The sequence below is a fragment of the Cetorhinus maximus genome, unplaced genomic scaffold, assembly GCF_964194155.1.
Source record: "Cetorhinus maximus unplaced genomic scaffold, sCetMax3.hap1.1 HAP1_SCAFFOLD_135, whole genome shotgun sequence".
Classification (NCBI taxonomy): Eukaryota; Metazoa; Chordata; class Chondrichthyes; order Lamniformes; family Cetorhinidae; genus Cetorhinus; species Cetorhinus maximus.
Genome location: NW_027596133.1, coordinates 204,999 through 232,554, shown reverse-complemented (window position 1 = coordinate 232,554; position 27,556 = coordinate 204,999). Strand labels below are relative to the sequence as shown.

The 27,556-nt window shown below is 45.3% G+C and overlaps 1 protein-coding gene across 1 annotated transcript in view; it reads left to right on the top strand.

The window, feature by feature from the left end:
• The window catches only part of LOC144672872 (SCO-spondin-like), a 168,098-nt gene that overhangs the window by 126,302 nt on the left and 14,240 nt on the right, over nt 1-27,556 (top strand). Inside the window, exon 14 of the mRNA XM_078534862.1 lies at nt 5,991-6,161. Coding sequence (XP_078390988.1) covers nt 5,991-6,161 — 171 coding nt within the window. The remainder of the gene's footprint in view (nt 1-5,990; nt 6,162-27,556) is intronic.

Genomic DNA, 27,556 nt, shown 5'->3' with positions numbered 1-27,556 from the left:
CCTCTGAACTACTTTTCAGGATCCCACCCCCTGCCAATTTAGTTTAAATCCACCCCAACAGCATTAGCAAACCTCCCCGCGAGGATGTTGATCCCGTTTCATCTGCTCTATCCTTCTGTTCCTATACTCACTACTACGTAGCACCGGGAGTAATCCGGAGATTACTACCATTGAAATCCTGCTTTTTAATTTCCTACCTAACTCCCTAAAGTCTGCTTGCAGGACCTCATTTCTCTTTCTTCCTGTGTCATTGGTCCCAACATGGACCACAACCTCTGGCTGTTCACCCTCCCCTTTCAGAATGTCCTGTAGCCATTCCGTGACATCTTTGACCCTGGCACCCGAGGGGCAACACACCATCCTGGAGTCACATCCACAGCCGCAGAAGTGCCTGCCTGCACCCCTCACTAACGAATCCCCTACCACTATTGCCCTTCCACACTTCTTCCTCCCACCCTGAGCAGCTGGGCCACCCACAGTGCCATGGCCTTGGCTCTGGTTGGCCTCCACAGAGGAACCGACATTATCACCATTTTCCAAGGTGAAAAAATGGTTTGCACTTGGGGGGATTCCCTCACTACCTGCCTGGTCCCCTTCTTTTGTCTGGCGGTCACCCATTCCCTCTCTGCTTGCACTTCCTTAAGCTGTGAGATGACCACATCCTGAAACGTGCTGTCCACAACCCCCTCAGCCTCGTGAATGCACCGTAGTGCCCCCAGCTGCCACTCAATCTCCAAAACCTGGAGCTCGAGTTGCTCCAGTCACCAGGAGCATCTAGGATTTCCCACATAGCGCAGGATGTGTAAATAATGGGACTGAGCTCCCCAGACATATCTTAACTATATAGAATATGGACCTTTGCTTTTATTTTACCCTTACTCCTACTTGAGTATAGACTAGATGCTAGATCCTCTAGATAGACTAGAACCTCTAGGTGCTGCTGACTGCCTGTACCAGGGTCCTCCTCTCGCACTCTCCTACAATAGTAGAATTTGGACTTCATAGCATTAACATAGCTCAACTCTTATGTTCCTTTTTCTTCTTATTCCCATTCTTTAATTCAGCAAAGGATGTTTCATTTAAGTTTACAGCCCTTTTCATTCACTGTAGGTGTAATTCCATCCCCAAGCTCATTTTTGAACTCAAATGTGGTAAATTCTCATTTCGATTTAGCAAACTCAAAATGGCATTTTTGTGAATTAACATCAAAATCTCTTTTTGCCGTTTCAAAGACGTCATTACGATGCTTCTTATGTCCACACAAAAACATTTCATACTCCTGCTTGGTTTGATCTTTAAACTTTTTATGATCTCATTGTTTCTCCAGATCCCATTTCGAAAGGTCTTTTCCACTTCTTTTTGAGCAGTGTCAATTATATTCTCCTGTGAAGTTTGCTCCAACCCTTCAATTCTTTTACATAACCCACAAACTATGTCATTCCTCTCCTTTCTAGGTTTTGGATGGTCTTTTACAAACTGTCCACTTGCCTGGGTTCCAACTGTTGTATTTTGTCTGTTAGCACCAGCAAGCACCTGTATGTCAGTGTTTCTGGTCATTGACCATATCATTTTGTGATTTCAGTCCTTTTTGCTGGCAATTCTTAATTTCCAATTCTGTAGGCACTTTAGTTGTTTTCACATTGTCCATTACTGAGGTTAGCACATCAGTAATTTTACTTGGATCAGCTCTTTGCTCAACTGAACCACAATTCAGCAAAGAGTTTTTATTCACAGGAACAACTTTGGAACTGACACCACTTACCATCTTCTCTTTCATCTTCTCCAGTCTACATTGAAGTTTGAGAATCTCATTACTCTTACGATGATGACATTCTAAAGGTTCGTTAGTTTTGGTTTGTAATTCCGCATTCAACCAATTATTTTGATTTACCAACAATCCTTTTTCTTGTTCAAAGCATTTCCCCTGATACTTCATAGCGACTATTGATGCTTGAAGTTCATCAAGTTTTAATTGAAGATTGACCTTTGTTAAATTTGCTTCTACAAGTTTATCATTCAGACATTTCAAGTCCACAGTCAAGTGTTCTACTTTCTGTGACTGATTCTTAATTGTTCTCCCCAATTCACTTCTTTCATTAGCAAACTCCTCATTTATACATGAAAATTGGTTTTCTACATTAATCAGGTTTTCCTTCAATTTCTTGTTATCAGCAAAAAGTGTTTCATTTTTGGCCACCGTCATTTCTTGAAGTTTGGTTAATATCAGCTGCAATACAGTCACTGTCACATCACTGTCTCCACTAGCCAAATCATTACCCACAATAAAATCTACTCTTTCAATAGGTGATTTAGGAATAATTCCCACTGTAACAATTCAATTTACAAAGTGACTTTGTAAGTTGACTTTACACAAAGAAACAGGTTCATAAATTCCATTAATATCCCTTATTAATGCTTTTGGTCCATAAAACTACCTGGAACACAAATTGTATCATAAGCCACCATCAATGATTGATATGCCCCTGTATCCATCAAAATTTTAATCTGTTTACTTGTTTTGTTGGAGGAGTAAGGGAACACTTCCCTCTTCAACATGAAACATCCAGACCCTCTGTTAGCCTGACTTCCTTCACTGGTAATCAAAGGAGAATTCTCTGGACTATCCTGAACCATATCCCCCTTTCCTGTATGTCCTGGGGGAACACATTTCACCTGAACCATTGCTACAGTTTTAACAACCATTTCCTTTTCTGATGCAACCTTTCCTGAGGATTCTTTTGGTGTTCCTATTACTGCAATAGGTTTACCATTTAATCTCCAGCAACATGCCCTAACATGTCCCACTTTGTTACAATGAAAACAGTTAGGCTTTCAAATCTCACCTCCACCCTCAGCACCTGGGGAGGTGATGGCATAGTGGTATTGTCGCTAAACTAGCAATCCAGAGATCCCAGATAATGTTCTTGGGACCCGCGTTTGAATCCCACCACAGCAGGTGGTGAAATCTGAATCTAATAGAAATCTGGAATTAAAAGTCTGATGATGACCATCAAACCATTGCTGATTGTTGTAAAAAGCCATCTGGGTCACTAATGTCCTTTAGGGAAGGAAATCTGCCGTCCTTACCTGGTCTGGCTTACATGTGACTCCAGACCCACAGCAATGTGGTTGGCTCTTAAATGTCCTCTGAACAAGGGCAATTAGAGATGGGTAATAAATGCTGGCCCAGCCAGTGATGCGCACATCTCATGAATGAATTTTAAAAAATCTTCTTTTCTTGTCTGAAGAGAAATTTCCTAAGAATTCCCAACTGTTCCTTCTCTTCCCTGCCTATTTGCCTTCCTTTCACCTCCCCATCTTTTATCCATTTTGGGTTTATGGGGATGATGGAAAAAGGGTTTAGGTTAATCGACCAGTTCATAATTGTCAGCCATCTCTGCTGCCTGTCTGGCTATTTTAACCTTCTGATCTTCAACATGAGTTCTAACTACAAAAGGAAATGAATCTTTAAATTTTTCCAGGAGAATTATTTCCCTAAAAGCTTCATACAACATCTCTACCTTTAATGCCCGTATCCAATGGCGAAAATTACTTTGCTTTACCACCTGAAACTCAATATAAGTCTGCCCAGGCTGTTTCCTTATATTCCGAAATTTCTGCCTGTATGACTAACTCAGAAAAGCCTTTTTTACTGCATCATAATCCATTGATACCGCTTGTGAAAGTGAAGCATAAACTTTTTGAGCTCTATCCACCAACCTACTCCGTAATGTCCAGATTTTGTTTGGCCATTTCATTTGCCTAGCTACCTTTTCAAACAAACTTAAACATCTCCCCACTAGGCTTTAGGTTAAAGGTTTTTTCCTCAGCATCCGAGATCTCTTTTTGAAAGTCTAGCCTTTTAAGTCAATATTCCCTTTCTTCTCTCTTTCCCTTGCTGCTCTTTATTGCAACCCCTCCAAGTCACTCACCACCCTGACTTGGAAATATATCGTTGTTCCTTCACTGTCGCTGGGTCAAAATCCTCGAACTCCCTCCCTAACAGCACTGTGGGTGCACCTACACCACATGGACTGCAGCGGTTCAAGAAGGCAGCTCACCACCACCTTCTCAAGGGCAGGGGAGGTGATGACATGGTAGTATTGTCAGGCACAATGCTCTGGGACCTGGGTTCAAATCCCACCACGGCAGATGGTGGAATTTGAATCCAATCAAAAATGAAATTATAGGGCAGAATCTTCTTCCCGTTGGGGGGGTTTTGTGGGCTTGAGCTGGTGGGTTCCCAGTTGGGGGCACGCTGTCATTTTACATGGGCGGACTAGTTAAGGCTCGCCCAGCATGACGTCCGGTCGGAAGCGCTGTGCGCTCCCTGCGCGGGCAAGTGGGATGGATTCCCTGAGCCGGGAGTTCGCTCTTTCGCACATACAGGGCACACAGATCTCCCTGAGACAAAGTACTGCCTCAAGGAGATCAGCCCAGGTTTGAAAGATTCAATAATAAAGGGGGAAAAAATTACTGACATGTCCACTCATACGCCACTATCACATGAGCTGGGACATGTCAATTTCTTTTATTTAAGCATTTTATAAAAATTTTAAAACCCTCAAGAAACCTCATCCGGCCCGTGGATGATGTTTCATGCTTTTTTCAGAAGCCCACCTGGATTCCCGGCCTGCCCGCCAACCTTAATGTTGAATAGGCAGGTCCATTAATCATCTTAATTACTTTTTTAATGGCCTTAATAGGCCTTTGACAGTTCAGCGGGTGCACAGCCAATTCGGCTGCACGCCCGCCGAACTGAAAATTTAAATGACGCGCAGTGATGTCGGGACGCACGCCTGACCTCACCCTTACACGTCGGTGAGCGGGCCCTGCCCCTGCTCACCGAACAGAAGATTCTGCCCATTAAGTCTAATGGTGACTGTGAAACCATTGCTGATTGTCATAAAAACCCATCTGGTTCACTAATGCCCTTTAGGGAAGGAAATCTGCCGTCCTTACCTGGTCTGGCCTACATGTGACTCCAGACCCACAGCAATGTGGTTGACTCTTAACTGCCCTGTGAACAAGGGCAAGTGGAGATGGGTAATAAATGCTGAGCCAGTGATGACCATATCCCGTAAATAAATAAATGAAAAAAGTTTTGTGAGTTTTGAAATTTTAATGAAATGAACAGAACTTTATTCATATCCCATTTTTATTGTCTGAATGGAAATTCTTTAAAAGGATAACCAGATTCTCTACTTCCAAATGGTAATAATCGGGAACAGCCGGGAATTCACTTCCACCTCTTGCTGATCCTGATAATGATCATTATGTCCTCGGTCACCAGCCAAAAACACCATGATCATGATTGTGCTGCTTTTGTATCTTTGTGATTTATCCTAAATTTGATCAAAGTGGCGACATTGTGATCAATGCTGCCTCCTAAAGGCTTATCTTAATCGATTTGCAGTATATTTTTAAACGTCAGATATCGGTTGTCCATCGGTGGGAAAATCTAGAGTGTAATTGAACACAAAGTGAATATTGTTTTGATGTACACAACGTCATCTCAGTTATAGATTCTGTCACATGTGAAAATAATTCTCATGTCCTTTATTCCAGCATTCATATCAGATCAATTTTAAACGTAACCACTCATATCTCTCCAGTATAAGGGTTAATAATACCCACTGCAGACTCTCCTCCAGTGTGAAAAAGAACCATTCACCAAAGTATCGGTTTTCAATGTCCAATTTTGCATCCACTGTCAATTTAATTACACGGGTTTTAATTTAGCTAACATGTCTTTTATGTGGATTTGTATAGTATGTATGTGTATCGATATGTTTTGTACACAGTCCTGTGCTGCAGCAGGTTCTCCATTTACTCCACCCAGTATTTGTAGTGCCAGCTGGTTAGGGACTCTCCCCTACACCCTCTGTGTGTTCCACTTCATTCCTTCCCTCCGTGCAATATCTTTCACTCCATGGTATCGATAGTGTATCTCTTCTCTGGACCTCACTCTTCTATCCTTCTCTGTTCAGTGGACGGAGGGTGGACGCCATGGTCACCATGGTCAGACTGTCCAGTAACCTGCGACCAGGGGTTACAAACACGTACGAGGGCTTGTATCAACCCTCCACCTCGGAATGAAGGCTCAGAGTGTGAGGGTCTCAGCATTCAAATCCAGAACTGCAGCATCCTACCCTGTCCAGGTAAGGAGGGATGGGCCTGACTGTGGAGACATGGGGGGAGGGAAATATGGAAGAAGAGCAAGAGAGTGAGGGAGAGAGCGAGATTCTGAATGTGAAATGTGGGAGAAATAGATTGAGATTGTGGGGAAAGCAAATAAGTAACACTGGCAGGAGAAAGAGAGCAAGCACGAGAGAAAGAGAGAGAGAAGGAAATAGATGAAGGGACAGAGAGAGAGAGACAGGGGTTGGTGGAGGAACAGTAAGTGTGAGAGATTGGTGGAGGGACAGAGAGAGACAGAGGTTGGTGGAGAGACAGGGACAGAGATAGAGAGAAACAGAGACAAAGACAGCCTGAAGGAGGATCAAAGATTGGGAGTGACTGAGAGCCTCCATTTGCAGCTATTAAAATCCCTGTGCCTTTGTACATTGGCAGGTAGTGGCTGTGTTTGGTCTGCCTGGAACCCCTGTTCCCAGACTTGTGGGACAGGCTATAGGAGCAGAAACTGCTTGGAGGCAGAACATGAGCAGAAAGAGACGCAGCCATGCTACACACAACCATGTCCAGGTTAGTGTCCTCTATATCATTGCAGTTTCTCAGTGTTTGAATGTGTCGGTGCCTCAGCCCAGTACTACAGCCTCCAGCTTGGATGGTGTTCACACTCAGACATGTGGTTAGTCAGTGGTACACTCAAGGTCAAGTAGAATCCCAGTTTATTAGTGCTCTTTGTCGGTCCTGTTCTCCCATCTTTGGAAAGAATCAGAGAAACATTTTGGGGTTTAAGTGGCAGGCAATTGGCACAAAGAGAAATGGAACATGTGCAAGAACAACATTTGTTACACTCTTAACTCATAGTGGAAAATAATCTGGGCATTGTGATGAAGAAACAACATCTGAGAATGATTATCCCAAGAATGGAAATTGTGGGAATTAAGAACTGTCCCTGGAGAATCCAGAGCTTCACCTGTACAATCACAGCACCTTGGGAATCATTCATTGTACCTGTACTGGCTCTTGTACAACCACAGCACCTTGGGAGCCATTCATTGTACCTGTACTGGCTCTTGTACAATCACAGCACCTTGGGAGCCATTCATTGTACCTGTACTGGCTCTTGGAAAGAACTGACTAATTAGTCCCATTGAAAAGACAATCAGATAGGATTGGAATTAGCAATGTTTAAATGAGTAAAGAGCTGTCACTCAAACATTTATTTAAATGGATTGTACAAAAAAGGAATTGGATAAGCGCCTACATACGAACATAAGAATTAGGAGCAGGAGAAGGCCACTTGACCCCTTGAGCCTGCTCGGCCATTCGGTTAGATCATGGCTGATCTGATTGTAACCTCACGCCTATCCCCGATAACCTTTCACCCCCCTGTTAATCAAGAATCTATCTAGCTCCACCTTAAAATATTTAAAGACTCTGCTTCCACCACCTTTTGAGGAAGAGAGTTCCAAAGACTCACGAACCTCTGAGAGAAAAAAATTCTCCTCATCTCTGTCTTCAATGGGCCTTATCTTTAAACAGTGACCCCTAGTTCTAGATTCTCCCACAAGAAGAAACATCCTCTCCACATCCACCCTGGCAAGACCCCTCAGGATCTTATATGTTTCCATAGAACCATTGAAAAGTTACAGCGCAGGAGGCTATTTGGCCCATCTTGTCCATGCCAGCCCGAGGACACCCTGGTGCCCTTTCTAATCCCACCTTCCTGCACCCGGCCCATAGCCCTGCAGCTTACAGCACTTTAGGTGCAGATCCAGGTACTTTTTAAAAGAGTTTAGAGTTTCTGCCTCTACCACCAACTTGGGCAGCGAATTCCAGACACCGCCTACCCTCTGTATAAAAAAGTTCTTCAATCAAGTTGCCTCTTACGCTTCTAAACTCCAGTGGATACAAGCCTAGTTTGTCCAACCTTTTCTCATAAGACAACCCACCCATTCCTGGTATTAGTCTGGAAAACTTTCTCTGAACTGCTTCCAACACATTTACATCTTCGTTACATAAGGAGACCAATACTGCACACAATGCTCCAGATGTGGTCTCACCAATGCCCTGTACAACTGAGGTAGTTGTATTTTGTAATCAATTCCCCTCACAATAAATGCTGACATTCTATTAGCTTTCCTAATTACCTGCTGTACCTGCATACTAACCTTTTATGATTCATGCACTAGGACACCCAGATCCCTCTGCATCTCAGAGCTCTGCAACCCCTCACCATTTAGATAATAAGCTTCTCTTTTATTCTTCCTGCCAAAATGAACAATTTCACATTTTCGTACATATAATCCATTTGCCAGATCTTTGCCCACTCACTTAACCTATCCATATTGCTTTTTAACCTCCTTGTGTCCTCTTCACAACTTACTTTCCTATCTATCTTTGTGTCATCAGGAGAGCAAAGAGGGGAAATGAGAAAGCTCTGGCTGGTAAAAGTAGGGAAAATCCCAAGATATTCTATAAGTATATCAATGGGAAGAGGAGAACCAGGGAAAGAGTAGGGCCATTAAGGGACCAAGGGGGCAATCTATGGGTGGAGCCAGAGGACATTGCTAGAGTGTTGAATGAATACTTCACATCCGTCTTCACCCAAGAGAATGAGGATGAAGGTATCGAACTCGGGGAGAGGGACTGCGAGGTTCTTAAACAAATTGATATAGGGAGTGACAAGTTATTGGAGGTGTTGGCAGGCTTAAAAGTGGACAAATCTCCAGCTCCGGATGATTTGTGTCCCAGACTGCTGAGGGAGGCAAGGGGGGAGATCGCAGGGGCTCTGACCCAAATTTTTAATTCCTCTCTGGCCACGGGGGAGGTACCAGAGGACTAGAGAACAGCTAATGTGGTTCCACTATTTAAGAAGGATTGTAGAGATAAGCCAGGGAACTACAGGCCAGTGAGTCTCACGTCAGTGGTAGGGAAACTATTGGAGAAATTTCTGAAGGAGAGGATCTATCTCCACTTGGAGAGGCAAGGTTTGATCAGGGATAGTCAGCATGGCTTTGTCAGAGGGAGGTCATGCCTAACAAATTTGATTGAATTTTTTGAGGAGGTGACCAGGTGTGTAGATGAGGGTAGTGTAGTTGATGTAGTTTATATGGATTTCAGCAAAGCCTTTGACAAGGTCCCACATGGGAGACTTATAAAGAAGGCAAATGCACATGGGATACAGGGTAATTTGATAAGGTGGATTCAAAATTGGCTTAGTTATAGGAGACAGGAGGTGATGACAGAAGGATGCTTTAGTGACTGGAAGCCAGTGTCCAGTGGCGTACCACAGGGATCTGTGCTGGGTCCCCTATTATTCGTCATTTATATAAACGACATAGATGACCATGTGGGGGGTAGGATTAGTATGTTTGCGGATGACACAAAGATTGGCCGGGTGGTTAACAGTGAGGCTGAGTGTCTTGGGTTACAGGAAGATATAGATGGGATGGTCAAATGGGCAGATAACTGGCTGATGGAATTTAAGCCTGAAAAGTGTGAGGTGATACACTTTGGAAGGAGTAATTTGACAAGCAAGTATTCAATGAATGGCATGACACTAGGAAGTTCTGAGGAACAAAGGGACCTTGGCGTGTGTGTCCATTGATCTCTGAAGGCAGAGGAGCATGTTAGTGGGGTGGTGAAAAAGGCATATGGGACACTTGCCTTTATCAATCGAGGCATAGATTACAAAAGTAGGGAGGTCATGTTGGAGTTGTATAGAACCTTGGTGAGGCCACAGCTGGAGTACTGTGTGCAGTTCTGGTCGCCACATTATAGGAAGGATGTGATTACACTGGAGGGGGTGCAGAGGAGATTCACCAGGATGTTGCCTGGGATGAAACATTTAAGTTATGAAGAGAGGTTGGATAGACTTGGGTTCTTTTCATTGGAGCAGAGAAGACTGAGGGGCGACCTGATCGAGGTGTACAAGATTATGAGGGGCATGGACAGGGTGGATAGGGAGCAGCTGTTCCCCTTAGTTGAAAGGTCAGTCACAAGGGGACATATGGTTCAAGGTGAGGGGCAGGAGGTTTAGGGGGGATGTGAGGTAAAACTTTTTTCCTCAGAGGGTGGTGACGGTCTGGAATGCACTGCCTGGGAGGGTGGTGGGGGCGGGTTGCCTCACATCCTTTAAAATATATTGGCGATCTGGTTAAGAAGAAGAGAGAGGTGTATAGCAGGTATAGGCAACAAGGAGCAAATGAGGTACTTGTAGAGTATAGAAAATGTAAGAAAATACTAAAAAAGGAAATCAGGAAGGCAAAAAGAAGACATGAGGTTGCTTTGGCAGATAATGTGAAGGTAAACCCGAAGAGTTTCTACAAGTATATTAAGAGTAAAAGGATAGTAAGGGACACAATTGGTCTTCTTGAAGATCAGAGTGGCCGTCTATTTGTGGAGCCTCACGAGATGGGGGAGATCTTAAACAGTTTTTTTGCATCAGTATTTACTCAGGAAACTGGCATAGTGTATAAGGAAGAAAGGGAAACAAGCAGTAGTGTCATGGAACATATAGAGATTAAAGAGGAGGAGGTGCTTGCTGCCTTACAGCGAATAAAGGTAGATAAATCCCCCGGGCCTGACATGATATTCCCTCGGACCTTGAGGGAGACTAGTGTAGAAATTGCAGGGGCCCTGACAGAAAAATTTAAAATGTCCTTAGCCACGGGTGAGGTGCCGGAGGATTGGAGGGTAGCTCATATTGTTCCGTTGTTTAAAAAAGGCTCCAAAAGTAAACCAGGCAATTACAGGCCAGTGAGCCTGACGTCAGTCGTAGGTAAATTATTGGAAGGTGTTCTGAGAGATCGGATATATAATTATTTGGACAGCCAAGGGCTGATTAAGGATAGTCAGCATGGCTTTGTGTGTGATAGGTCGTGTTTAACGAACCTTGTAGAGTTTTTCGAGGAGGTTACCAAGAAAGTAGATGAAGGAAAGGCTGTGGATGTTGTCTACATGGACTTTACTAAGGCCTTTGACAATGTCCCACATGGGAGGTTAGTTCAGAAGGTCCAGACACTTGGTATCCATGGAGAGGTTGTAAACTGGATTGGAAATTGGCTGTGTGGGAGAAGACAGAGAGTGGTAGTGGATGATTGCTTCTCAGACTGGAGGTCTGTGACTAGTGGTGTGCCTCAGGGATCTGTACTGGGACCATTGTTGTTTGTTGTCTATATCAATGATTTGGATGATAATGTGGTGAATTGGATCAGCAAGTTTGCTGATGACACTAAGATTGGAGGCGTTGTGGACAGCGAGGAAGGCTTTCAAAGCTTGCAGAGAGATCTGGACCAACTGGAAAAATGGGCCAGAAAATGGCAGATGGAATTTAATGCGGAAAAGTGTGAGGTGTTACATTTTGGAAGGACAAACCAAGGTAGAACATACACAGTAAATGGTAGGGCACTGAGGAGTTCGGAGGAACAAAGGGATCTGGGAGTTCAGATACATAATTCCCTGAAAGTGGCGTCACAGGTAGACAAGGTTGTAAAGAAAGCTTTTGGCACACTGGCCTTCATAAATCAAAGTATTGAGTATAGGAGTTGGGATGTTATGGTGAGGTTGTATAAGACATTGGTGAGGCCAATTTTGGAGTATTGTGTGTAGTTCTGGTCACCTAACTACAGGAAGGATATCAGTAAGATTGAGAGAGTGCAGAGAAGATTTACTAGGATGTTGCCGGGTCTTAAGGAGTTGAGTTACAGGGAAAGATTAAACAGGTTAGGACTTTATTCCTTGGAGCGTAGAAGAATGAGGGGAGATTTGATAGAAGTTTACAAAATTATGAGGCAGAATAAATGCGAGAAGGCTCTTTCCACTTAGATTAGGAGAGATAAACACGAGAGGACATGGCTTTAGGGTGAAAGGGGAAAGGTTTAGGGGGAACATTAGGGGGAACTTCTTCACTCAGAGAGTGGTGAGAGTGTGGAACGAGCTACCATCTGAGGTGGTAAATGCGGGCTCACCCTTAAGTTTTAAGAATAAATTAGATACATGGATGGGAGAGGTCTGGAGGGTTATGGACTAGGTGCAGGTCAATGGGACTAGCGGAATAATATTTCGGCACAGACTAGAAGGGCCGAATGGCCTGTTTTCTGTGCTGTAATGTTCTATGGTTCTATGGTTCTAAGTACCTGGATGAGCACTTGGCACAGCATAACATTCAAGGCTGTGGGCCAAGCGCTGGTAAATGGGTTTAGGTAGGTAGGTCAGGTGTTTCTCACGTGTCAGTGCAGACTCAAAGGGCCGAAGGGCCTCTTCTGCACTGTGTGATTCTGTGATCTCACACACTGCCAGCATAAGGGACATCACCACTGATTCTCTCACACACACGTTTACATCTTCATCTCTCGTCACATCCTGCACAAGTCACATCTTCAGCCCTTACATAGGTTCACTCAGCACACACAAGGCAGATAAGCTTATCATCTGCTTTGGCATCTGTCCTGTTCACAGTCTGTCCATCTGTCTTTATGCAGGAAAAGATTGCCCCCAACAACAGGGAGAGATTCCAGCTTGCGGAGGGGGAGGTGGGGAGTGGTGCGGGTGTGGGATGCTGGAGCTCTGGCCACTCAGCCCTGTTGAGGAGCAGGCAGCAGAGCTGGCTGGCGAGGGCAGCGACTCTTCCTGCACCAAAAGAGTGGTCAGCGCCCCACAACCCTTTGTCCACCCGTCAGAGGCAGCCAGCCCATCAGCCCCTGCCCCCAGACCACCTCCAATGAGGGTCCTGAGGACTCACTATGATTCATTTTGAGGGAGAAATGAGTGCGTCCAAGACTAGTATTTTAAACTTAAATAAGGACAATTCTGAGGGTATGAAAGCTGAGCTGGCTAAAGTGAACTGGCAAATGAGGTTAAGGGATAGGTCAATAGCGGTTCAGAGGCAGACGTTTAAAGGGATATTTCATGATACACAGAATAGATACATTCCAATGAGGGCGAAAAATTCCAAGGGGAGGGTCCACCTTCTGTGGTTAACTAAAAAAGTTAAAGACACTATCAAACTTAAAGAAAAAGCATATAATTACACAAAGACAGGTGACAGGTCAGAAGATTGGAAAGAATATAAAGAACAGCAAAGAATGACAAAAAGATTAATAAGGAGGGAAAAATTACAGTATGAGAGAAAACTAACTAGTAATATAAAGACGGATAGTAAGAGTTTCTGTAGATATTTAAATAAGATTTAACAAAGTGAGCATAGGAAGCGTCCAGGGAATTGATAATGGAAAATAAGGAGATGGCAGATGAATTAAACAGGTATTTTGCATTGGTCTTCACTATCGAGGATACAAGTAACATCCCGGAAATAGGTGTAAATCAGGAAATGGAAGGGAGGGAGGAACTCAGGAAAATTACAATCCCCAGGGAAGTGGTATTGAGCAAATTGCTGGGGCTGTGGGGCTGACAAATCCCCAGGTCCGGATGGACTTCACCCTCAGGTCTTGAAAGAAGTGGCTAGTGAGATAGTTGATGCACTGGTTTCCAAAATTCTCTCTATTCAGAGAAAGTTCCATTAGATTGGAAAATAGCAAATGTAACTCACTTATTCAAAAAGCAGGAAACTATAGGCCAGTTAGCTTAACATATGTCAGAAGGGAAATGTTAGAAGCTATTATTAAAGATGTTTGTTATAGCAGGGCAGTTAGAAAAATTCAAGGCAATCAGACAGAGTCAACATGGTTTTGTAAAAGGGAAATCATATTTAACCAATTTACTGGAGTTATTTGAAGGAGTCACATGTTCTGTGGATAAAGGGGAACTGTTGGATGTACTGTACTTAGATTTCCAGAAGGCATTTGATAAGGTGCCACATCAAAGGTTATTGCAGAAAATAAAAGCTCATGGTGTAGGGGGTAACAGATTGGCATGGATAGAAGATTGGCTAGCTAACAGGAAGCAGTGAGTTGGCATAAATGGGTCTCTTTTTTGCTGGGAGGATGTGATGAGCGGAGTGCCACAGGAATCAGTGCTGGGGCCTCAACTTTTTACAATTTATATAAATGACTTGGATGAAGGGACCGAAGGAATGGTGGCTAAATTTGCTGAAGGCACAATGAAAGGTAGGAAAGTAAATTGTGAAGAGGACATAAGGAGACTACAAAGTGACATAGATCGGCTGTGAGTGGGGAAAGATCTGGTAAATGGAGCATAATGTGGGAAAATGTGAAAATGTTCATTTTGGCAGGAAGAATAAAAAAGAAGCTTATTATCTAAATGGTGAGAGATTGCAGAGCTCTGAGATTCAGAGGGATCTGGGTGTCCTAGTGCATGAATCACAAAAGGTTAGTATGCAGGTACAGCAGGTAATTAGGAAAACTAATAGAATGTTATCATTTACTGTGAGGGGAACTGATTACAAAAGTAGGGAGGCTGTGGTTCAGTTGTACAGGGCATTGGTGAGACCACATCTGGAGTATTGTGTACAGTATTGGTCTCCTTATTTAAAGGAAGATGTAAATGCGTTAGATGCAGTTCAGAGAAGGTTTGCTGGACTAATACCAAGAATGAGTGGGTTGTCTTGTGAGGAAAGGCTGGACAGGTTAGGCTTGTATCCACTGGAGTTTAGAAGAGTAAGAGGTGACTTAATTGAAACCTTTAAGATCCGGAGGGGTCTTGACTGGGTGGATATGGAGAGAATGTTTCCTCTTGTGGGAGAATCTAGAATTAGGGCTCACTGTTTAAAAATAAGTGGTTGCTCATTTAAGACAGAGATGAGAGGAAATTTTTTTCTCTGAGAGGATTGAGTCTTTGGAACATTCTTCTTCAAAAGGTGGTGGAAGCAGAGTCTTTGAATATTTTTAAGGCAGAGCTAGATAGATTCTTGATTAACAAAGAGGTGAAAGGTTATCGGGGGTAGGTAGGAATGTGGGGTTGAGGTTACAATCAGATCAGGAAGATGGTTGTGGTTGTTGGAGGTCAGTCTTCTCATTTCCAGGACATCACTGCAGGAATTCCTCAGGGTAGTGTCCTCGGCCCAACCATCTTCAGCTGCTTCATCAATGACCTTCCTTCCATCATAAGGTCAGAAGTGGGGATGTTCACTGATGATTGCACAATGTTCAGCGCCATTCGCGACTCCACAGAACCATAGAAAAGTTAAAGCACAGAAGGAGGCCACTCGGCCCATCTTGTTCATGCCAGCCCGAGGACACCCAGGCGCCCTTTCTAATCCCACCTTCCTGCACCCGGCCCATAGCCCTGCAGCTTACAGCACTTAAGGTGCAGATCCAGGTACTTTTTAAAAGAGTTTAAAGTTTCTGCCTCTACCACCAACTTGGGCAGCGAATTCTAGACACCCACTACCCTCTGCATAAAAAAATTCTTCCTCATGTCCCCCCTACACCTTCTGCCACTTATCTTGAATCTATGTCCCCTGGTTCTACAATTCTCCACCAAGGGAAACAATTTTATCCGGTCCACTCTATCTATTCCCCTCATAATTTTGTGCACCTCAATTAAGTCACCTCTCAGCCTTCTTTGTTCGAAGGAAGATAACCCCAACCTATCCAATCTTTCCTCATAGCTACACTTTTCTAACCCTGGCAACATTCTTGTAAACCTCCTCCGCACTCTCTCCAGAGCTATTACGTCCTTCCTGTAATGTGGTGACCAGAACTGCACACAATACTCCAGTTGTGGCCTCACCAGTGTTTTATACAATTCCAACATTATATCCTTACTTTTATATTCTATACCTCTGCCAATGAAGGAGAGCATTCCATATGCCTTCTTTACAACCTTGTCTACTTGAACTGCTGCCTTCAGGGACCTGTGTACTTGTACACCAAGATCTCTCACTTCATCCACCCCTCTTAGTATATTCCCATTTATTGTGTAATCCCTGTAACTGTTTAACTTCCCTAAATGTATGAACTCACACTTTTCTGTTAAAATCCATCTGCCACTTTACCGCCCACTCCACCAACCCATCTATATTGTTTTGGAGATTATGGCTTTCCTCTACACTATCCACTACTTGGACAATCTTTGTGTCATCTGCAAATTTCCCAATCATGCCCCCGACATTCATGTCCAAATCGTTAATATATAACACAAACAGCAAGGGTCCCAACACCGAGCCCTGTGGAACACCACTTGAGACCTGGATAGAGTGGACATGGGGAAGATGTTTCCATTAGTAGGAGAGACCTGAGGGCACAGCCTCAGAGTAAAGAGAAGACCTTTTAGAACAGAGATGAGGCGAAACTTCTTTAGCCAGAGAGTGGTGAATCTATGGAATTCATTGCCACAGAAGGCTGTGGAGGCCAGGTCATTGAGTGTATTTAAGACCGAGATAGATAGGTTCTTGATTGGTAAGGGGATCAAAGGTTATGGGGAGAAGGCGGGAGAATGGGGTTGAGAAACTTATCAGCCACGATTGAATGGCGGAGCAGACTCAATGGGCCGAATGGCCTAATTTCTGCTCTTATGTCTTATGGTCTTATGGAGAAAACTTTCCATTCACAAGGGCATCCATTGACCATTACCCTTTGTTTCCTGTTACAAAGCCGACCTTTTATCCAGTTTGCCGCATTACCCTGAATCCCATGGGCTTTTACTTTCCTGACCAATCTGCCATGTGGGACCTTGTCAAATGCCTTGCTAAATTCCATATACACAACATCCACTGCACTACCTTCATCAACCCTTCTTGTCACTTCCTCAAAGAATTCAATCAAATTTGTGAGGCAAGACCTTCCTTTAATAAATCCATACTGACCATCCCTGACTAGTCCATGCCTTTCCACATGACAGTTAATCTTATCTCTCAGGATTGATTCTACTAATTGATTCTCCTCAGATACTGAAGCAGCCCATGTCCAAATGCAGCAAGACCTGGACAATATCCAGGCTTGGGCTGACAAGTGGCAAGTAACATTCGCACCACACAAGTGCCAGGCAATGACCACCTCCAACAAGAGAGAATCCAACCATTGCCCCTTGATGTTCAATGGCATTACCATCACTGAATCCCCCACTATCAACATCCTGGGGGTTACCATTGACCGGAAACTGAACTGGACTAGCCATATAAATACTGTGGCTACAAGAGCAGGTCAGAGGCTGGGAATCCTGCAGCGAGTAACTCACCTCCTGACTCCCCAAAGCCTGTCCACCACCTACAAGGCACATGTCAGGAGTGTGATGGAATACTCCCCACTTGCCTGGATGAGTGCAGCTCCCACAACACTCAAAAAGCTTGACACCATCCAGGACAAAGCAGCCGCTTGATTGGCACCCCATCCACAAACATTCACTCCCTCCACCACCGATACACAGTAGCAGCAGTGTGTACCATCTGCAGGAATTCACCAAGGCTCATTCGACAGCACCTTCCAAACCCACGACCACTACCATCTAGAAGGACAAGGGCAGCAGATAGATGGGAACACCACCACCTGGAAGTTCCCCTCCAAGTCACTCACCATCCTGACTTGGAAATATATCACCGTTCCTTCACTGTCACTGGGTCAAAATCCTGCAACTCCCTTCCTAACAGCACTGTGGGTGTACCTACACCACATGGACTGCAGTGGTTCAAGAAGGCAGCTCACCACCACCTTCTGAAGGGCAACTAGGGATGGGCAATAAATGCTGGTCCAGCCAGCGAAACCCACATCCTTTGAATGAATTTTTAAAAAACTATGATCTCAATGAATAGTGGAGCAGGCTTGAGGGGCCGAATGGCTTTTTCCCGTTCCTAATTCGCATGTTCATATGTTGAACTATCACTGTGTTCACCTGCACCCTTCACCCGTGCGGAGAGACACAGCTCGATGAGGCCTAGTTTTAAAGCAGTCTTGGGGTCACTATCTGGTGAGCACAGCACTGATTTGGGTCCACAGCAGGCGGAGGCAGTGACAGCGAAGGCCACCGACATTCGGAGGGCGGCTGGAGGCCAGGCTGCTGCTGAGTCCAAGTCCAATGATGAGCCTATAGAATAGGACCTCAGAGAAATGTTGGAGCTCCGAAGACATACAGGGGTATAGCAGGCAGGGCTGTTAGAGACTGTCACCAGTTCAGAATGGAGGCTGGAGGAGTCTGCCCATGTTCAGTCTGATGTCATTGCAGCGACATGCTAGCACATCGAGGTCACCATTGGAAGGGTGGCGTCCGCCATGGAGACCTTGCTCCAGCAGCTTATGCCGGTTATGTGCTTGGACCTGCACACCATCGCTATAGCCATGAGTGGGATCCATCAGTGGCTAGGCGAGAGGGGACGGGGCACCTCGATCTCCCAGAAGGAGGCCCTTCTCCTCGAGCAGCCGAGGAGGGTCCCTCGGGCACCCACAGGGAGGAGGACTGTCAGCCTGATGCACGAGGTTCATCCACCCAGGGCCACCCAGAAAGGACTCTCCTGGGCTGTCTAGCTGCTCCAAATCCCCTCTGCTGGTTACCCTAGCAACTCCAGCTGCTCAGGCCGTGATGGTGCATCTGCCCCACAGCAGACACCCAGTGCAGGCTGGGGTCCTCCAGACATCAAGCCTCCAGAGGTCAGCCCTCCAAGGTCATCACAGACAACAGGGCGTAGCAGTCAGCAGGCTGCCTCCACCTCTGCTGTGGATGTCAGCAATGCACCTAAACTTGGCAGTAGGGTAAGAAAAATTAAGAAATATTGAGAACACAAAGGTGGCATGGGTGTTCACTCACTTTATATACTTTGCACATCTGTAAATCTATGTTGCTTATCTGAAATTCTCCTCTAGTGAATGGCTCTTCTATCTGATGCAATGCTCCGTGTTCAGACAAGTGTAACAGGTGCACCCCTCCTCATCTCCCATTGTGTGTCTCACACAGTCTCAGCTCAGTGAGTCACCTGACTGCCCAACAGCAGCAACACGAGCAAAACCGCTTCTCCATCAACATGGTTTTTGGGCGTCAAAGAATCACATCATGTGGCCTCGTGTATAGATTTTGTGGTTTAGTTTATTCTCCTGGTGCTGCTGCACTGAAGCCTGGTCTTTGTGGATCTGATAGGTTTTAATGGTGACCCTCATTGGGGGTCAATCTAATTGGGTGCATCTTTCAATGGCCTCCATGTAACGTCTGTCAGGCTCGAGTCCGGGTTACAATTCAACTAATAGTCGGGTATCTTAGGCGCTCATGGTAGCCTGGAGTGTGATGTCGTGACCACGTGTACAACTACACATCACCCCTCAGTAACTCCCACTCTTAACCTGCATGATGCAGAGCTATTGACCTAGGTAGGGCTTAGTGACTCCTGGAATGTCTGTTTGATGGCCGTGATGATGTGAGATCAGAGATGTGATAAAAAAGGAGATTGAAATTAAGATAAAGAAGAAAAAGTGGGCTTATGACACGTGTCAGGTGGAAAATACAATTGAGAACCAAGAGGAATTCAAAAGGTTCAGAGGGGAGGTGAGAAAGTATATTAGAGAAGCGAAGAGGGATTGTGAGAAAAGACTGTCAGCCAACATAAAGGGGAATCCCAAAGTCTTCTACAGGTATATAAATAGTAAAAGGGGGGTAAAAGGAGGAGTAGGGCCGATTAGAGACCTAAAAGGGAATTTACACATGGACGAAGGGGCCATGGCTGAAGTATTAAATGAATACTTTGTATCCGTCTTTACCAAGGAGATAGATGCTACCCAGGCCATGGTGACAGGTGAAGAAACTCTGTCACTGGAAGGGTTCAAAATTGTTAAGGAGGAAGTGTTGAGTAGACTGTCGGTGCTTAAAGTTGACAAGGCACCGGGACTAGATGAGATGCATCCAAGGATATTGAAGGAAGTGAGAGTAGAAATTGCAGGGGGACTGGCCATAATCTTTCAGTCTTCCCTAGACTCAGGGGAGGTGCCAGAGGGCTGGAGAATTGCAAACATTACCCCCTTGTTCAAAAAAGGTTGTAAGGATAAGCCCAGCAATTACAGACCAGTCAGTTTAACTTCAGTGGTGGGCAAGATTCTAGAAACAATTATTCGGGATAGAATTAGCAGTCACGTGGAAAAATATGGGTTGATAAGGAAGAGCCAGAATGGATTTCTAAAGGGGAAATTGTGTTTAACTAACTTGCTGGAGTTTTTTGAAGAGGTAACAGAAAAGGTCGATGAGGGTAATGCTGTTGATGTGGTGTACATGGACTTTCAAAAGGCATTTGACACAGTGCCACACAACAGACTTGTGAGAAAAGTTATTGCTCATGGAATAAAAGGGTCATTAGCAACATGGATACAAAATTGGCTGAAAAATAGGAAGCAGAGAGTAATGGTCAATGGATATTTTTCAGGCTGGAGGAGGGTTTGTAGTGAGGTTCCCCAGGGGTCGGTATTGGGACCCTTGCTTTTCCTGATATATATTAATGATCTAGATCTTGGTGTGCAGGGGACAATTTCAAAGTTTGCGGATGATATGAAGCTTGGGAGTGTTGTGAACTGTGAGGAGGATAATGTGGAACTTCAAGGGGACGTAGACAAGTTGGTGGAGTGGGCAGATAGGTGGCAGATGAAGGTCAATGTGGAGAAGTGTGAGGTGATGCATTTTAGTAGGAAGAACATGGACAGACAACATAAAATAAGGGGTGATATTTTGAAGGGGGTGCAGGAGCAGAAAGAGCTGAGTGTATATGTACATAGAAGGTGGCAGGACTGGTGGAGAGAGCAGTTAATAAAGCCTATAGTGTCCTGGGCTTTATTAATAGGGTCACAGAGTACAAGAGCAGGGAGGTTATGCTTAATTTATATAAGACACTTGTTAGACCTCAGCTGGAGTATTGTGTACAGTTCTGGGCGCCACATTATAGGAAGGATGTGAACACATTGGAGAGAGTGCAGAAGAGGTTTACAAGAATGGTTCCAGGGATGAGAAACTTCAGCTATGAGGTTAGATTGGAGAGGTTGGGACTGTTCTCCTTGGAGAGGAGAAGGCTAAGAGGAGATTTGATAGAGATGTTCATAATCATGAGGGGGCTGGACAGAGTAGATGGGGAGAAGCTGTTCCCACTTGTAAAAGGATCAAGAACGAGAGGGCACAGATTTAAAGTGATTTGCGAAAGAAGCAAATGTGACGTGAGAAAAACTTTTTCACACAGCGAGTGGTTTGGGTCTGGAATGCACGGCCTGGAAGTGTGGTGGAGGCAGGTTCAATCGAGGCATTCAAGAGGGCATTAGGTGATTATTTGAATAGAAACAATGTGCAGGGGTACAGGGAAAAGGCAGGGCAATGGCACTAGGTCATAATGCTCATTTGGAGAGCCGGTGCAGACATGATGGGCCGAATGGCCACCCTCTATGCCGTTAAAATCCTGTGATTGTGTGTGTGCCTAGGCCATAGATGCCACACTATTAAATGAGAGGATGCTGAGCGTGCTCCCTATTTGCTGAAGTGGAAATTAATCGTGTGCCACTTCATTCAGCTGTAAATTGGAGTAGTCGACTCCTCCCACAATCAATGGACCCCTCCCCTGGTGATTTTTTACCCAGTCTCTTTTTCAGCTGCATCATTATAGCAGCTAGCGAAATCCTGGGCTCAGGTTTTATAATGAGACCAGCTTCCATCCCCCTCCGCCTGTGACTGTCAAAGACCCTCCCATCGCACTGGAAGAGCATCATGAGCAGGATCCCCTCCTTCCAATCACTGTCCTTCCTCCCCCTCTAATCCTGGATCACATCGTTATGGAAAGATAGAAACATAGAAACATAGAAGCTAGGAGCAGGAGTAGGTCATTCGGCCCTTCGAGCCTGCTGCACCATTCAATATGATCATGGCTGATCCTCTATCTCAACGCTGTACTCCCGCGCTCTCCCCACACCCCTTGATGACTTTAGAGTCCAGAAATCTATCTATTTCCTCAAATATATTCAGTGATTTGGCCCCCACAGCTTCTGTGGTAGAAAATCCCACAGGTTCACCACCCTCTGAGTGAAGATGTTTCTCCTCATCTCAGTCCTAACTGGTCTACTCCATATCCTGAGACTGTGACCCCTTGTTCTAAACCCCCCCAGCCAGAGGAACCATCATCCCTGCATCCAGTCTGTCCATCCCTGTCAGAATTTTATATGTTTCAATGAGATCCCCTATCATTCTTCTAAACTCCAGTGAATACAGGGCCTAGTCGGCCCAATCTCTCCTCATACAACAATCCTGCCATCCCAGAAATCAGTCTGGTGAACCTTCCCTGCACTCCCTCTATGGCAAGTATATCCTTTCCTAGGTAAGGAGACCAAAACTGCACACAATACTCCAGGTGTGGTCTCACCAAGGCCCTGTACAGCTGCAGTAAGACATCCTCGCTCCTGTACTCAAGTCCTCTCACAATGAAGGCCAACATACCATTTGTCTTCTTAACTGTTTGCTGCACCTGCATGCTTGCTTTCAGTGATTGGTGTACAAGGACATCCAGATCCCTTTGTACATCAACATTTCCTAATCTATCACCATCTAAATAATACTCTGCCATTCTGTTTTTCCTACCAAAGTGGATAACTTCACCCTTATCCACGTTATACTGCATCTGCCACTCACTCAACCTGTCTAAATTGCCTTGAAGCCTCTTAACATCCTCCTCATCGCTCACATTCCCACCTAGTTTAGTGTCATCAGCAAACTTGGAAATATTACATTTGGTTCCCTCATCCAAATCATTGATATATATTGTGAATAGCTGGGGCCCAAGCACTGATCCCTGTGGTACCCCACTAGTCACCGCCTGCCACTCCGAAAAAGACCCATTTATTCCTACTCTCTGTTTCCTGTCTGCTAACCAATTCTCAATCGATGTCAATATATTCCCCCCAATCCCATGTGTTTTAATTTTACACACTAACCTCTCATGTGGGACTTTATCAAAGGCTTTCTGAAAATCCAAATACACCACATCCACTGGTTCTCCCTTATCTATTCTACTAGTTACATTCTCAAAAAACTCCAATAGGTTTGTCAAACATGATTTCCCTTCATAAATCCATGTTGACTTTGGCTAATCCCGTTGATACTTTCTAAGTGTCCTGTTATCACATCCTTTATCTAGCATTTTCCCTACTACTGATATCAGGCTAACTGGTCTGTAATTCCCTGTTTCCTCCCTCCCTCCTTTTTTAAACAGTGGGGTTACATTTGCCACCCTCCAATCTGCTGGGACTGTTCTAGAATCTACAGAATTTTGGAAGATGACAACCAACACATCCACTATTTCCATGGTCACCTCCTTTAGTGCCCTGGGATGTAGATTATCAGGCCCTGGGGATTTATCGGCTTCCAGTCCCATTAGTTTCTCCAGCACTATTGTTTTAGTAACACTAATTTCCTTCAATTCCTCCTTCTCACTCAACCCTTGGTTCCCTAATATTTCAGGGAAATTTTTTTTATTCATTCACATGATGTGAGCTTCACTGGCTGAGTCAGCATTTATTGCCCGTCCCTAGTTGCCCTTGAGAAGGTGGTGGTGAGCTGCCTTCTTGAACCGCTGCAGTCCATTATTTGTGTCTTCCTCCGTGAAGACAGAACTAAAGTAGTTGTTTAATTGCTCTGCCATTTCCTTGTTCTCGATTATAAATTCTCTCGTTTCGGACTGTAAGGGACCTACATTTGTCTTCACTGATCTTTTTCTTTTTACATCCTCATAGAAGCTTTTTTTGCAGTTTGCTTTTATGTTCCTTACAAGTTTACTCTTTCTCCCCTCTTAATTAATCTCCTTTGCTCAATGTTAAACTGCTCCCAATCCTTAGGCTTGCTGCTTTTTCTAGCAACTTTAAATGACTCATCTTTGAATCTAATATTATCGTCAAATTCTTTTGTTAGCCCTGGTTGGGCCACTTTTCCTGTTGTGTATTTGTGGTTGTTGTTGGTTTTTTCCCTCTCCACCTGCCTCAACCTTTTTCTTTTGATGTCCCAATGCCCCATGTCGACCTGCCCCCTCCCCATCTTCACACCCAATGCACAGTCACATACACACACCATACCCCCCACCCCAATGAAACCTTTGGGTGCTCCCACTGTATTACCTGTTCCCCATCTACAGGCTGCAGATGTCCCCCCTGACTGTGACTGTGCCATCTCCGATCTGACAGCCAGCCAACAACCCCCTGAACCAACATCCTGCACACTACACGACGTACAGGCCCTCCCTCTCCCTGCACTGGGACGGGCCATTCATCCAAGCTCAGAACCCTAACATGTTGCACAGCTGCTCAGGACTGTCTCTGCATTCTGACCCCGACTACTTCGACTCCTTGTTGACCCCCTCGGCCCTGCAGGTCATGTGTCTCTGTCCACCCCTTCACCACTCATTCCCCACCCACCTGTCATTCCCCACCCAGTCACTTGTCTGTGCTTAACCCCACCCCCCACACACACCAGGCTACAGTCAACACCACCCCAACTCCCATCCCAGTCAAGCCTTTGCCTTCCAACTCCCCCCCACTTTGCCTTTTCGCTGGGTCTGACCTGAGTGGCCTTGGCACAGAGTGAGAGCAGCCACGAGCGCAGTGCAGTGATAGGCTAGTGAACTCTGTGCACACAAACCTCAAAATCACGAGTGAAGTGCAGTTCGCCAGGTGCACGATTGTCACTGGTCTAACTATCCGCTGGCGTGGCCATTTGATCTGAAGTGAGGGGGGGAGGGGGGCATGATTCCAGCAAGCTGGGTTTTAATGAATATTCATGTTATTCAAATATATGCAAATGTGATTACCCACATGGCACAACGGCACACCCAACCCACCGTGAAAGTCGGAAGTGGAAAGTGGAAAGTTGCGTTGCTATTTTTACACCGGTGGGAAACTGACTTTTGGCTGGACTCTGAATTTTCCCAAGCTGCTCCGATACCTGCTGGTGGGACCAGGAAACCCCACCCAGGGTGTTTATTTCAGAGGGTGTTTCCTACCTAAGCTTTTCTTCAACTTCCATCAGTGTTATGGGTTCAAGATGTTTAGTTTGGGTCTACAGAGGGTTTTGTAGAGCCATTCAATGAGTTGGGGGTCTTGGGTCTTTATGGATGGGGGATCCAAGTTGCTGCTAATACGAGTTATTTCTCTGCGCGTTACTGCATCGTATCGAATGGAGAGAGGGACAATGTTTGATGGACTGATAACCACTGAACTGGAGTTGATCTCAGAGTTCCAGAGATTATCCTCATTACTGAGTGAAGTTTTATGTCAATGAGTTTGATGTGACAACTTGAAGCCCATGTGGGTGCACAGTACTCAGCTGTAAGGAAGACCAGAGCTATGGCAGACACACAAAGGACGGCCATTTTGTCTTCCCAGCTTGTTCTGGTGATATTCTGGATGATGCTCACTCAAGCCTTGGTCTTTTTGGCAGTATATCACAGGTGGTGATAGTAAGTTAGGGAGGGCCAAGGGCCACTCCAAGGTAGGTGGGAATAGGGCCAGGTTGCACTTTTTCTCTACAAAAGGTGACTTTTTCAAGGTGGAATGCAGCGATGATGGACTTGGCTGGCTTTGGTTGCAGTGTCTATTTGTAGCAATATTCAGCCATTTTTGACAAGTCAGAGTTCAACATGACTTCCATATCCTGAAAAAATTTTGCCTGAGTTTTCAAGGCAATATCATCAGCGTAAATACCTTTCCATCATGGTATGGTGGACGTGTCACTTATGTTGATGTTAATAAGTGTCAATCCCAGGACACTGCCCTGTTGAGTGTTTTTGACGTGCTGACCTTATCTCGTGGGTAGACCTTCATCCTCAAATTGCTCAGGAAATGTCCACAGCAGCCGGAGTAGTTTAACACAAGGCAGCAACAGTAACAATTTGAGCATCACTCCATGTTTCTACATAGTAGCATAGGCTGAGGAAAGGCCTATGAAAGTGGCTCCAGTCTTGAACTTGAGATGAAAACCACCAATGTTTGCGATAGCAACAACTTGTCCACAGCAACTGTGTTGGGGCCTCAAGCTAGTCTGCTCTTGGTGGAGGGATGAGCTGGTGGCATCCAGGAGCTCTCACATGCTGCAGCCGTGACACCTTGCCCATCCTGCCATTTTTGTTGCTGCTTGACAAAGAGACTACTGAAGAGAAAATGGGATCAGACTCCCCCCACCACCGTGCCTTTCACTATTTTCACTCACTAATTTTCGCCCTTGCTGCCTTTATCTCTGCCTGTCCTTTTGTCCATCTCTCTCTCCCTTTCTCTCCCTCTCTCTCTCTCTCTGTAGGCCAGCCTCTGTCTCTCTGTTTGAGTGTCTCTGCCATGCTCTATGTTTTATTAAATTGGTTTAGTAAAGTGTTCCTCTGTATTTTTCTCTCCAGTGCTCTGTGAGTTGGGCCTGTGGAGTGAGTGGTCAGACTGTTCCTGCATCTCCCCAGTGCAGCATCGATATCGAGCTGCCCATGAGCCCCTGTTTGGGGGAAACCACTGCAAAGGACAAGACATTGAATCCAGAATGTGTAACCAGACCGGATGTGCAGGTGAGCAGAGCTAATGTGGAGCTGGTTCCTCACCTAGTGGGGATGGGTTAGGAAAATGGCAAAGCACAGTGGGATCAGGATGGAAGAGATAGGAGGGGGGGAACAAGGGATAGCTGAGTCCTGCATTGTAACCGCCATTGTCAGCCTTGCATAGTGTGTGGCCTCACAGGTTCTCGGGTAAATTACATCACAGAGAGGGGGCAGAATATTCTCAAGGCGGATGGGAGTGAGCCAGAAGATGTGGTACACGCTGGTTTAGGAGGCAGATATGGAGGTCGTACGGTCAGATTGTCAGGAGCTAGGGAGGAAGTTAAAAAGTAGGACCTTGAAGGTAATAATCTCTGGATTACTCCCAGTGCCACTCGCTAACCAGAGTAGAAATAGGAATTTGCATGTGGCTCAGGTAATAATCCAAAGACCTTTGAGATTCTGCTTTTAGCTTTAGTGCCTAGTTCCTCATACAGATTTTGCAGAACCTCTTTCCTAGTTCTACCTATGTTGTTGGTACCCACATGGACCATGACAACTAGACCCTCCCCCTCCCACTGCAAGTTCCTCCCCAGTCCTGAGCAGATGCCCTGAACCCTGGCACTGGGCAGGCAACACAGCCACCTGGACTCATGCTCTCAACTGCAGAGAACGGTACCTATCCTCCTGACTATACTGTCTCCTGTCACTCCACATTCCTCTTTGCTCCCCCACTTGAATGGCAGCCTTCACCATGGCTCCATGGTCAGTCCACTCAGCCACCTTGCAGTCCTTCTCCTCATCCACACAGGCAGCAAGCACCTCGTGCCTGTTGGATAAAGTCAGGGGCTGAACCTCCTCCATCACTACATGCTGGTTCCCCTTACCTACCTGACTCACAGTCACACCCTCCTGTCCCTGACTGACCAACTCTAAGGTTCTGCTGAAGCTGCAGACACTTTCTGCAGATCTGGTTTCCGGGATTCCAGTGCATTCCACAGATTCCCACATGCTGCAGTCACGGACATCACCAACCCAGCCATCTCTGTCCAACCTTATTTATTT